This window comes from Triticum dicoccoides, chromosome 1A (genome assembly GCF_002162155.2).
Source record: "Triticum dicoccoides isolate Atlit2015 ecotype Zavitan chromosome 1A, WEW_v2.0, whole genome shotgun sequence".
NCBI classification, from domain to species: domain Eukaryota; kingdom Viridiplantae; phylum Streptophyta; class Magnoliopsida; order Poales; family Poaceae; genus Triticum; species Triticum dicoccoides.
Window position 1 is genome coordinate 180,029,454 of NC_041380.1, and position 14,044 is coordinate 180,043,497.

Sequence of the window (14,044 nt, forward strand, 5' to 3'; positions counted from 1 at the left end):
GGTTCGGTAACCCTCCGGCACTCCGGTTTTCTCTGAAATCATCCGGAACACTTTCAATGTCCGAATATAGCCGTCCGATATATCAATCTTTATGTCTCGACCATTTTGAGACTCATCGTCATGTCCGTGATTCTATCCGGGACTCCGAACTATCTTCCGTATATCAAAACACATAAACTCATAATACCGACCGTCATCGAACGTTAAGCGTGCGGACCCTACAGGTTCAAGAATTGCGTAGACATGACCGAGACTCACTTACAGTCAATAACCAATAGCGGAACCTAGATGCTCATATTGGTTCCTACATATTCTACGAAGATCTTTATCGGTCGAACCGCATAACAACATACGTTGTTCCCTTTGTCATTGGTATGTTACTTGCCCGAGATTCGATCGTCGGTATCTCAATACCTAGTTCAATCTCGTTACCGGCAAGTCTCTTTACTCGTCCCGTAATGCATCATCCCGCAACTAACTCATTAGCCACATTGCTTGGAAGGCTTATAGTGATGTGCATTACCGAGAGGGCCCAGAGATACCTCTCCGACAATCGGAGTGACAAATCCTAATTTCGATCTACCAACTCAACAAACATCATTGGAGACACCTGTAGAACATCTTTATAACCACCAAAGGGGCACTTGATGCACTTATAAGTAGTCTCCCAATGCATATGTGTTTTTGGTTTTGTAGCTAAGTTTCCCTTATTGAATTGTTTAACAATTAAATTCTTTCATGTATCGATGGATAGTCATTTTGCACAGATCCATGTGCTTAGCACCGTTTCCTTTCGGGATCACCATAATATTCCTTTTCTTCTTTAGTTACTTTATCACATTATTTTTTTACCTATGTGACATTTTTAGCATCTGTACACCGTGAAGTACTGGAAAAGCCTAACAATTTTGCAGGATTTTGCGGGACAGATTTATACGATATACAGCTGCTCGATGCACCTGGTCCACGAACCTTCTTCAACGAAGTCAGTTGACAGCGTCACACACCAATCTCAATCGCACTTCAACACGCGAGCCGTGGACACGAGAGAGACAGAAACCGGCAAATCGCCCCAATAATCTCGGCAGTCCAGTTCCGCTTCTGATCTGACCTCTCGTCCCCTCGCTCCCCGCCGCCACCACAGCAGTTGAACACGAGCGCGATGTGGGGGCTAGGGTTTAGGTGGCTGCTGCTGCTGCTGCTGGCGTTCGCGGCGGCGGTGGAGCTGGAGGCGCGGTTTGTGGTGGAGAAGAACAGCCTGATGGTCACGTCGCCGACAGCTCTGCGGGGGCGGCACGATAGCGCCATAGGCAACTTCGGCATCCCGCAGTACGGCGGGAGCATGGCTGGTGCCGTCGTCTATCCCAAGGGCAACTCAGACGCCTGCGAGGCCTTCAACAGCGGCAGGAAGGAGCACCTCTTCCGCACCAAGCCTGGAGCGCTCCCCAGCTTCCTTCTCATAGACCGCGGAAGTGAGTGATGCCTTCTCCTGATTTTAATCTCTGTCACCGTTGCTCCGCAGTTTTGCGATGTTATGTGGTTCGCTTGCGGTTCTGGTGGATCCGCTGATATTTGCAGGACTCGGCAGTGTGAGCTGCTTTAGAGCAACTCTAGCAGAGTCATCATATTTGCAGTCGCTGTATTGCACACACCACACATTATACTTTTGGAGGCTGAACATGCGCCGTGCAAAGTCAGAGCCAGCCATATCCCAGCCTTCGTAATTTTGGTACATATGAGACCCATATGCCATTGACCACATACTTATTGTCCAATTTGTAAGCTTCTATTTTGCTTCACTGACATCATCAACAGGCCGGCGGCGCCCATGGCACGATCATGGTCGCAGATCACGATCACGGCCACGAGCACGACGGTGAGGGTGAGGATGATTTCGGCGGCGGCGACTCGATTCTGTCGACAATGCTCGAAATTATACTGAGCATTAAGGCAAACATCCACATTGATATCCCACCTAATGGTTAGCATAATTTTGAACAATGCCGTTGATCCCTCTCCTCCTCTTCCTCGGCGATGAGAGCGGACGCCTCTCCTCCTTTGAGAGTGGCACCCAGTCCGGCCACGGGAAGGGAAGTGGAGGCTGCGGGCGGAACGGAGGGAAGTAAAGGCTATGGGTGGCGGCAATATGAGCTATTCGGACATGGCGATGGCCATTTTGTAGGCGCGGGCGGCAGCAAAACGTGGCACGCTGCAGGAAAAAGGCAGCAGAAAAATGTGGTGGGAATGGCCGCGGGCAGTTGGCACGCGGGTGACCGCCATTAATTGGCAGGGAGAGGAGATGGGCCGCACAGTAGGCTGATGAGGGAGGTGAAACTGCCCTCCCGTGCGAGCAGTTGGCGGATGGAGCAACCTCCAAACCGGAGCCCCACAACCTCCAAATATGGAGGCTTGCAGGCTCCATATGGAGTCCCCTCCATAAATAATGGCGATCAGGGGCCCGATGGCGACTCTGCTAGAGTGGCCTTTTCGGCTAAAATCGCCATACAACAAACAAGTTGGGGTAGGCTAGAGCTGAAACCCATAAGAACCTCGCAACCAACTCATGGTTCTGGCACATGGATAGCAAGATTTCACGCACCCCTGTCCATGGCTAGTTCATTGGTGATACTCCAGTCATTTAGATCTTTCTTTATGGACTCCTCCCATGTCAAGTTCGGTCTACCACGAGCACTCTTGACATTATCAGCACGCTTTAGCCATCCACTATGCACTGGAGCTTCTGGAGACCTGCGCTAAATATGCCCAAACCATCTCAGATGATGTTGGACAAGCTTCTCTTCAATCGGTGCCACCCCAACTCTATCTCGTATATCATCATTCCGGGCCCGGTTCTTCCTTGTGTGGCCACACATCCATCTCAACATGCGCATCTCCGCCACACCTAACTATTGAACATGTTGCCTTTTAGTCGGCCAACACTCAGCGCCATACAACATTGCGGGCCGAATCGCCATACTGTAGATAATAACGAATTCAGTTTTGTGGGCATTTGGTGTGCGACACAAAGAGTATTGACTGATATATACAATTGGTTGTGAATAAGTGCATGTTGTGGCACACTTCTATAAATTGGTAGGGACATTTTGTTGTCATGTAAGATGATGAAATTATTGGAAATGGATGTCATAAAAAATGACTAGCATAAATTGCCTCAAAACAGGAGATAAGACATAGTTCATGAGTTTTGAAAGTAGCAGGAACATTAGTTAAACCAAATGTCATAACTAAATACTCAAAGTGACCATTGTGTTGCTACCTCTCCTTGCATGCTTATCTGGTCTTGGGGAAAATGGTAAAACCATGTAATTCATCCAGTAGACCCTCAACAATTGGAATACGATATTTGCTTTTAACAGTCTGAGCATATAATTTCCTAGTCATTGCATAATCTCCAAGTGCACTCCTTTTTCCTTACTAATAAAGCAGGAGAGGAATAAGGGTTGGCACTTTCTCAGATAACAACTTTCTTGAGCAAATTAGCAACAATACTTCCATGATATTTTCTGAAGGGGAGCCTTGGCGCAGCGGTAAAGCTGTTGCCTTGTGACCATGAGGTCATGGGTCCGAGTCCTGGAAACAGCCTCTTGCAGAAATGCAGGGAAAGGCTGCGTACAGAAGACCCAAAGTGGTCAGACCCTTCCCCGGACCCTGCGCAAGTGGGAGCTACGTGCACCGGGCTGCCCTTTTACTTTCCATGATATTTTCTGATGATGAGGAAGTATATATGCTCTCTGGTTAATGATCTTGGCATTTTTGGTAGTAATGATATATTATGATCAAAAGCTCTTTTGGGATGTAGCTCATTTGGTTCCTGAAATATATCAGCAAGTTCCAGTAGTACAACCTTAATTGCTTCAGGTAGTTCAGGGTTTTTAGTTGCCTGTTCCAGGGCAAGTTGGATGAGGAGCACTATTCCACAAACTGACTGTCGGATCAGTTTATTCACATGCTTGCTGAATGTCTTTTGACAATGGCAAGCTCTAATCATGGAACAATCCTGTCATCAGCAAGAGTAGCTTTAATCTGCATGTTCTTTGATTCTAATTGCACTGGACTATGGTCATATATCCAGTCAGCTCCAAGATTACATCATAGCCTTGTAAGCTTAATACTCTGAAACCTAAGCAAAACTTTTCTTACTGAATTTCATAAGGACACTGACGTGAAATAAATTCAGACCATTATTTTTGTCCATTAGCTACCATAAATCTGACTTTGGTAGTTGATGTCAAAGGACATGCCGCTAATTCAGCAGATTGTGGGGCGATAAATGTGGCAGTACTCCCACTATCTATTAGGGCCATGGTTGTTGCTTTCCCATTTTTCACAGCTACAGAAAATACATTTCTTGGCCTTGATTCCCATTAGAGCATGCATTGAGATTTGCAGTCCCTGTTCATTGTTCCCAGGTGTTCCTTCCTCAGTTTCTTCCTCATAATCTGTCAGATGAATAATATCAGCATCTTTAGGGAATTGAGCTTATAAAACATGAATTTGTGCTTGCTGGGAATACTTGCAAACTTTTTTATGTCCAGGAAAGCATTTCTTGCAAATTCCTTTAATTCTTGCTTGCTGTATAATTGCAGCAGGTGTTGCAACAGCAGGTGTTGGTAATTCATTTGCATCAAATGCTACCTGTCTTTTGGCACTCGGTTGTTGGTAAAGAAAGGATGGCCTTTGCACCTGTTAGGGGTGTTCCAATCTTCTTGCTAACCACATTGCATTTTGTATGTCAGTGGGCTTGTGGCATTGCAAGTGGCCTTGTATGCAATCCTTTAAACCAGCAATGAAACTGTTCATGAAATACTCATTGGGTATTGCTGGATTGTCCCTTTCATGATATTCATTTGGGTCTCAAATTGCTTTATATATTGAGCCGCATATGAGATTTCCGCTAGGGCATGCAATGTCTTGACATTTTCATAGACTGAAAATTCAGAGAATTTGTCTCCTAAAAACCTGCACAACCCGTGTCATTGCACTGCATGAGCAGTATAACCAGTTCCTCTCCACCAATGCACTGCATCAGCAGTGAAATAAGTAATTGCAACTTCAGTTGTCTGGAACAATGGAATTCTAGCATTTTCAAAGTATTGCTCCATAGCTTGTACACAGGAATATTTACTTTAGTAGGTTTAAAAGCACCAGGAGCTCTTCTGGGGTCTTGCTGTGGTTGTGCCCTTTGCCTACTAGCATGTCTGGCTTGTTCCCAGTCCACCTGCTCTTCTTGAAACTGCTCATGCACCTGAACAGTCTGAACTGCAACTTGCTGTTGCTGAGGCTGCAAGTTCTGTTGTTCAGGTTTGTTTTGGTTTGTCCTTGATGGCTACCATAATTGGGATGTCTGTAAGGAAGATTTGGAGTTTCATCCAGGTTCAGTTCCCTGCCCTGACTGTCCTACAACCTAGCATTTCTCACTGGTGTATTGTATTAAGGATATAGGGCTGACAAGGTGCAATCATAGGAAGGTTATTCAGAGGGGTGCCCATATTAACACTGTTCTGTCCATCAACAGGGGAAGGTGGTGTGTTGTCTTTCTTGCTGGTTTCTCTTTGGCAGAAGTACCCTCAACAGGATGCGTGTATCACCGTGGAGACGGCGAGACCTTTGTCGGCTACAGTGACTCGGACCACGCCGGTGACGTGGACTCCAGAAAGCACCTCAGGCGTGCTGTTTTCCCTCGGGAGCAGTCCAATGAGCTGGAAATCACATAAGCAGAAGGTCGTCGCCACCTCTTCGTGCGAAGCCGTGTACATTGCAGCGGCGACAGCGGCGTGCCAAGGGATCTGGTTGGCTTGTCTTCTCGGCGAGCTACTAAAGCGAGATGCTGCCCCTGCGATCCTCTACGTTGACAACAAGTCTGCCATCTCGCTGTGCAAAAATCCGGTACTTCACGACCACAGCAAGCACATTGATGCTACCACTTCATACGGGACTGTGTGTCGAGAAGGGCATGGTGGCTGTGGAGTTCATTGGAACCAGCGAGCAAAAGGCGGACATTCTGACAAAGCCTCTTGGTCGTGTACGCTTCCAGGACCTGCGCGGCAAGGTCAGGATCGTCTGACATCAAGCCCCTCCGACAGGGTTGAGGGGGAGATTGTGGGCTCCACCACTGTCTGCAGATAGCGGACTTAGATATTACTTACTCCCTTCGTTCCAAAATAGATGACTCAACTTTGTACTAACTTTAGTACAAAGTTAGTATAAAGTTGGGTCATCTATTTTGGAACGGAGGGAGTAGCTAGGAAGCAATAGTCATGTCGGCTAGAGCCTTCTTAGTTAGTAAGGAAGTGAATGCATCTAGACATGTAGTTTTGCATGTACTAGCAGCTACATAGTCGGTTTAGACATCAGGATCCGACCCTCCCTTTGTACTATAAATATAACCCAAGAGCTAGCAATATAATATAGCTTCCTCTCAGCAGAAATCAAGTGTCTCTCTCGCTAGTCCATAACTCCTTTTCTAGCTGCTTACAGCGCCCCGAGTACTCGTAGTTCGGCCCCGAGCACTCACAGCTCAGGCTAACAATCTTGTACTTCTCGGAGTCTTCACCGGGAGGTGGCCTTGTTCCCACAAGGGGAGGTAGGTGGAGCTAAGTTCTACCGGAAAAAGTTCTATTCTAAGCTAACCCTAGAGAGGAGGTGGTGGAAGAGTATTTCTAGTTTCCCTCACGATGGGGTAAGTTAGAGGCAAAAGGGGAAAGATACATGAGCCTTTGACCCTCTCACTGCGCAGGCAGGAGAGCCTGGATGTGGAACCAACCAGTTTGTTCAAGATGGAAATGGGCCGACCCGGACCTGGCCCAGTGGCCCCAAGGTCAATATATGAGGCCACGGGTCGACCTATTTCATCAGAAATTTGTGGCCTCACTGACCCGTTGGGTACATGAGGCCGACCCAAAAGTTCAGCAAATTGTTGCCCCGAAGACACTGTCATATTTATGAACAGAAGAATATTTCAGTGTAGCCTACTTTGAAGATCAAGATTGACAAAAATTGTCACGTATGCACAGGACAACCCAAACTCCAACACTGAAATATTCCCGACTACTACTGAACTCCTACAGGTCAACCTAAATATTCCATGTCTGCAGTCTACAAGAGTCAGAAACTCCTACACATATACGCACCGGGATTACTGCAGAACCAACACTTGAAACTACTACAAAATCTACACTGAAGCTATAGTTGTCTCACCTGTGCAGAATCCTTATACGCACCGAAGTACCTACTGAAACTCTGGAACTCCTACTACAGAATCTACACATATACTTACTGACCAAGAACCAAAACAGTAGTAGTCTCGCCTATGCTTGGCTTGCAGCTGCGCTGGGAAGGAGAGGAAGCCGGGAAGAGTGAGCAAAATCCGGAGACTCGGAAAGCCACTGAGACGGCGAGCTTGCCAAGTTCGAGAGGAACAGAACGGCATTTAGGATGGCGAGCTCGATGGCGGCTGGGGTAGCGGGACGACAAGCTCGATGGTGACCAAGACGACGAACAAGAGGCGCACCAGGAGCGGGAGGAACACTGGCGGCGGCAGAGATGCTCGGGGCGGCCGGCGGCAGAGACGCTCGGGGGCGGCCAGCAGCAACTAGTGCATAGCGAATTGACTGGGTTGACCCATCTGATCCATTGGGTCGCACGGTGCCGGCTCCACTGACCCATGTATAATTTAAGGCCAACCCACTTGGCCCATTGGCCTTGACATTTTGGGTCACGTCAGTGACCCAGCGGGTCGACCCGGCACATTCCCATCTTGACAGTTTATGAAGGAGAGAAGTGGCCATGCTGCATTAATATGTGGCCCACCACTTTATTAGATCCTTCTTGGTTACAGTGATTTCTGAGATGGTTCTAGGGCATCTCCAACAATGTCTTGTCATCGTTAGTTAGCTTTTGCCACATCAGCTAAATCCTATATGGAGGGAAGTAATAGTTAGGAGAGAGTTGGTTCATTGTTGGTATAACTTCATGACCATAGCTACAGGCAAGCCAAGGCAAAAGTTGAGAGAAGACTATAACATGAAAGAGCAGAAATAATATAGAATATATAAGTATGGGTTAGTGTTACATACAAGCTATTGCAGTAGAATATGTTGTAATGTTGGTTGATGATGTGGATGTCTATACATACATGCTTATGTACAAACTATTGGAGATGCCCTAAACTGAAAAGGGAGTATTCATCTTGTTTAGCCACTTAAGCAACTTAAAGAAAAGGCTAATGTTGTTTTCTCCATGTATGTTATCCAGATTGCTTGTTTGCTAAGAAGGTCTGGAATGCACAATATGCTGGTGCCTCAGCAGTGCTTGTAGTTGATGACAAGGATGAGCCACTGATAACAATGGACTTACTTCAGGAAGATGATGAGGCTGCAAAATACATACAGAACATATCCATTCCTTCTGCTTTAATTGATAAGAAATTTGGAGAACAATTGAAGAAGGCTGTTAAAGATGGTGAAATGGTAAACGTGAATCTTGATTGGAGGGAGGCTGTCCCACATCCTGATAACCGAGTTGAGTATGAGTTGTGGACAAATAGCAATGATGAATGTGGGCCTAAATGTGATATGCTTATGCATTTTCTGAAGGAATTTAAGGGAGCTGCGCAGTTACTTGAAAAAGGTGGTTATAGTCAGTTCACACCCCATTATATTACTTGGTATTGCCCTCAAGCATTTGTTGTCAGCAAACAATGCAAGTCCCAGTGTATAAACCATGGAAGGTATTGTGCACCTGATCCAGAACAAGATTTTAGTACTGGCTATGATGGAAAAGATGTTGTTGTAGAGAACTTGAGACAGCTTTGTGTGTTTAATGTTGCAAATGAGATAAAAAAACCATGGATCTGGTGGGATTATGTGACTGATTTTCACATAAGGTGCCCAATGAAGGAGAAGAAGTATAACAAAAAGTGCGCAGAAACAGTCATTAAATCACTAGGTTGGCTCCTCTTTTCTTTCTGAGACTTACCTTCACTCAGCAATAAACATGTTCATTGTAATTAATTGTGCTTGTTTTATTACAATTAACATAACACATTCATGTTTTTAAGAAATGTACATAAGTTCATATGCATTTGAATTCACATGCGTATGTACATAATCTGTAGAAATGGCATTGTATGACATCGGAGACCTTGCTGATAGTTAAAGTGGCATCACTAATTTAAGCATGAAGGTAATATTCATTTTACACTTCAACAGGTTTGGAAGTGAAGAAGATTGATAAGTGCATGGGAGATCCAAATGATGATTCTGACCACCCTTTACTAAAAATGGAGCAGGACTCTCAGGTGAACCGACCTTATAGAGTTAGTCAAGTGAAATTTATAAGTAAAACTGAAACACTGTAGACTATTATCAATTCAATTTATCAACTTAAATACACTTTTGTATCCTGGGGTTTTAATATGATCTATGATGTTAGATAGATTGGGAAAGGGTCAAGAGGAGATGTTACCATATTGCCTACTCTTGTTGTGAACAATCGACAATATCGAGGTAAATGTTCCACAAGATCTAATGTAAGGATGTAACCAAATTGCACCTGCTCTAGCTGATTTTAGTCTTGAAAGGAACAGGAAAGCTAGGAAGGAAAGCTGTCCTCAAAGCTATTTGTGCTGGCTTTGAGGAAACTACTGAGCCAAATGTTTGTCTGAGTGATGGTAAGGACAAGACATTACACCTTTCCTTATGTACCTGTGTTTATTAAAAGGGTTTGTCTAGGGCACATCTAGATGTGCCCTAGTTATTGCACATCTAAGTGACACAAGCAAGTGTAGAAAGAAAAAGAAAAAGGAAAAAAAAGAAAATACTCACACGAATCTCCGCATAAGATCAATGATATAGGACTTAGATGTGCAATACTTATGGCACATCTAGATGTGCTTTAGCAAAACTGTTATTAAAATATCGAGTGCTAATCCTGAGTTGTTTTAACAGACATGGAAACAAACGAGTGTCTGAGCGATAATGGAGGTTGCTGGCAAGACAACGCTGCTAATGTAACAGCTTGTAGGGTATGTATAGGTTGATGATTTTCACTGGACATCAGTCTTATGTTCTTAAACATTCTCTGGTTTTCTTAATTTGCTGTGATCAATACTTGTCCAGGACACTTTTCGTGGCAGAGTGTGTGAATGCCCCACATTCAATGGCGTGCAATTTAAAGGAGATGGCTACAGCAACTGTGAACGTAATATTCTTTCTGGCTATCTTTGCAACTTCTATACATGAATGACTGTTGAAACAATTATCTTCCAGTTTGCAATTTACAGTTCCTTTTTAACACTGCTTGCGTCAGTAAGTGGCTAGTAGTGAAACCATGATTGATCAACATTTTGTTGGCTAGTAAGTTCTGTTGTTAAAACTTGCTATATACTGAAGTTAAATTGTGTAAGAAATACATGTATACAACAACAAATCCTTTCAATCCCAAACAAGTTGGGATAGGCTAGAATTGAAACCCATAAGATCTCGAAACCTAGTTATGGTTCGCGCACCTGGATAGCTAACTTGCATGCACAAATGTCCATGGCTAGTTATTTGGTGATATTCCAGTCCTTCAAGTCTCTTAACAAACTCCTCTCGTGTCAAGTTTGGTCTATCCTGACCTCTCTTGACATCATCAACATGCTTTATCCTTCCGCTTTGCACGGACACTTCTGGAGGCCTGTGTTGTATATGCCTAAACCATCTCTGATGATGCCGGACAAGCTTCTCTTCAATTAGTGCTACCCCAGCCATATATATCATCATTTTGGACCCGATCCTTTCTTGTGTGGTCACACATCCATCTCAGCATGCACATCTCTGCTACTCCTAACTATTGAACATGTCGCCATTTAGTTGGCCAGCATTCTATGCCATACAACATCACAGGTTGAATCAATGTCCTATAGAACCTGCATTTTAGCCTCTGTGGCTCTCTCTTGTCACAGGGTACGCCAGAAGCTTGGCGCCACTTCATCTATCCAGCTTTGATTCGATGGCTCACATCTTCATGGATATCACCATCCTTTTGCAGCATTGACCCCAATATCAAACCCAAATTCTTAATCGTGCATGCGCAGGATTTGGGAGAAGCAAGCGGCCGCCTCACACACGCATGCATGCAGTCACATGGTCCAAATTTGTCTTTATTCATCTGACGTGGCACATACTGACAACACATTTCAATTCCATGTCTGATGAATGTGTACGTGCATTTGTTCGGGTTTTCATTTTTTTTAAAATCCATATCTTTCAAACCGTGCGTCGGAATTCAGATCCGTTTTCACCGTTGGAATCCTCGCGATGAGATCTTTAAAACTACATCCCGCATGAGTATCTTTGGTGCTATATGGTGCAACTCTATTACTACATGGTGCAACTTTAGTACCTTTCAATTCCAAAGTCTGCTTCACAACTCTTTAACTTTCTATTAATCCCCGTCCGATTATCCTCGACTAGTACGACATCGTCCGCAAAGAGCATACACCATGAGATATCTCCTTGTATATCCCTTGTGACCTCATCAATCGGCAAAGCAAAAAGATAAGGGCTCAAAGCTGACCCTTGGTGAAGTCCTATTTTAATTTGAAAGTTGTCGCCATCACTTGTTTGAATACTTGTGACAACATTATCGTACATGTCCTTGATGAGGTTAATGTACTTTGTTGGGACTTTGTGTTTCTCCAAGGCCCACCACATGGTATTCCACAATATCTTATCATAGGCCTTCTCCAAATCAATGAATACCATATGCAGGTCCTTGTTTTGTTCCCTACATCTCTCCATAAGTTACCTAGAAGATAGCTTTCATGGTCGACCTACCGGGCATGAAACCAAACCAATGTTTGTGACGCTTGTCATTCTTCTTAAGCGGTGCTCAATGGCTCTCCTATAGCTTAATTGTATGGTCCATCAGCTTAATTCCACTGTAATTACTACAAGTTTGAACACCCCCTCCCCCCATTCTTGAAGAAATACATGTACAGCATAGTTTTTTTTAGCACAGTACAGACGCAGACGCTCATACATATGCACACACACTCACCCCTATGAACGCACGCACACCCTACCCCGATGAGCACCTTCGAGAGACTGAGCCGACCCATCAGCTTGAGATTGACAAAGTCGCCATAGATGCCTTCATAGTCGACGGGAACGTCTCCTCCCACTGAAGGCACATCGTCGGAAGCCTGAAATAAATCCAGGAAACTGCGACCACCACTGCGAAGTCTAGGACTTGAATGCTGATGGGTTGGTTCCACCACAAGGTACCTAACCATCTGAGCTACACTCAGTTCGCTACAATATACTCCCTCTGTCCCAAAATTCTTGTCTTAGATTTGTCTAGATACGGATGTACGTACATCCGTATCTAGACAAATCTAAGACAAGAATTTTGGGACAGAGGGAGTAGTTATTTATATGTATGCTAGTGTGTCTCTTAAAGCATTAAGAAGCATGTAAACCACTGTGGGCTATGAAACCATGCTGGTATATTGTCATGGTCATTCTGTTTGTATATGTTATGAGCTCGTATCGGGGGACATCACAAAATACTAAAGGAGGCGTGATGGAGAACTTTGATAATGACAAGGAGTTGTTGCAAGCCTGTAGGACTCTTGCTGTCGGAAAGCGAGAGATGCCAATGGTGTGCCGAGACAGTAGAGCTCCACAGTCTGCAGTTATGGAAGTGCGGAAGAGGTTCAGGAAATCAAGAGTGCAGTCCATATGGCAATAGGAGTTTCATAATTGAAATAAGTTCAGTTTGGCCAACATTTTATGTTTGCTAGACGTTGCAACCTTTTAATTAGACGTCTTCGCTAGTTGCTTTACCAACCGGACTATCTTTACTATCACAGCCTGGGCGCCTATTTGATACCGCCGGCTCTGGGCTCCGCTGAAAACACTTGAAGAAAATGCACAAATCGATCAAGTGCCATTAAACAAAAAATAATTGGGAACTCCTTACCATCCATGACATAATTATTGTATGAACAAGATAATGAAGAACCCTTGCAACTTGTGAAGTCAACAAGCAGACGTAAAATACAACAGCAACAACAACAACAGCACCAACAGCAACAGCAACAACAACACAAAACCTCTTGTCCGAAGAAAGTTGGGTATGCTAGAGATGAAACCCTATAGAACCTGTCAGAATGCCCCCAAAAAGAGAGAGTACAAGCTGTTGAAGTGTGTATGTGGATTGCCTAGCCCTTCCATCAGTTCGGACAACAAGAGGTTTTGGTACACTGTTGGCCAACAACAACACAACAACTTTTGGCTGCGTTGGCTAGTGCATGAAGCTTAACATGGTATCGAAGCTAAGGTCTTGAGTTCAAGTCCTAGCTTTCGCCATACCTTTGAGTCTATATACGTGTTGACTTCCGTCGTCACACGCGAGAGGGGGTGTTGAAGTGTATATGTGGATTGCCTAGTCCTTTCCATCAGTTTGGACTTTTGGTTGCATTGGCTAGTGCATGAAGCTTAACAAAACAAAGTGAATGAAAGTAAATTGAGGTTCTGGTACATGGATTGCTGATTTCCATGCTGTCTTATCAATAGCCCTATCAAGAGCCAAATCCCTGGGTACTTTCCAGTCTTTCAGGTCTCTTTTTACCGCCTCCTCCCATGTCAACTTTGGTCGCCCTGACGCTCCTAGTATTTTCGCTACTCTTTAGAATACCTTATGTTGGATATGTCCAAATCATCTTAGCCGGTGGCAGGGGTGGGCAAAAAAATCGAGGATCGAAAACCGACACCGAAGCCGAATAGACCGAGGACCAAAAATTCGGTGCTCTATACGGTCCTGAGGTGTGAAAAACCGAAATTTATTCGGTGATCTCGGTTTCCATCCAGGGTTGATTGAACTGACCGAATACGCCGAAATGCTACGCATTGGCCCAAAAAGACTAGCAAAGCCCAGCAACCCATGTGGCCCAATTAAAGCACACATTGTATTGGATCCTAAGAAAAGAACGCACAGGCACAACCCACCCTTGCTGCTCGACAGCAACAACAGCGCC

At 44.7% G+C, this 14,044-nt stretch overlaps 1 protein-coding gene across 11 annotated transcripts in view; it reads left to right on the plus strand.

The window, feature by feature from the left end:
• Positions 1–981: 981 nt before the first annotated feature.
• LOC119266127 (vacuolar-sorting receptor 1-like) overlaps positions 982–14,044 on the plus strand; it is a 29,441-nt gene continuing 16,378 nt past the window's right edge. Inside the window, exons 1-8 of one of the 11 annotated variants that reach the window (XR_005131921.1) lie at positions 982–1,472; positions 5,537–6,070; positions 8,275–8,967; positions 9,231–9,319; positions 9,454–9,527; positions 9,593–9,691; positions 9,969–10,045; positions 10,140–10,203. Coding sequence is in view for 7 of the 11 variants with exons in the window: in XM_037547763.1 (XP_037403660.1) it covers positions 1,163–1,472; positions 5,537–6,070; positions 8,275–8,967; positions 9,231–9,319; positions 9,458–9,527; positions 9,593–9,691; positions 9,969–10,045; positions 10,140–10,221 (1,954 nt within the window). In the remaining 4 variants the exon portion in view is untranslated. Of the gene's footprint in view, positions 1,473–5,536; positions 6,071–8,274; positions 8,968–9,230; positions 9,320–9,453; positions 9,528–9,592; positions 9,692–9,968; positions 10,046–10,139; positions 10,222–14,044 lie in introns of those variants that run through there. The other 10 variants (XR_005131927.1, XR_005131943.1, XR_005131904.1 and 7 more) reach the window with 10 other exon arrangements.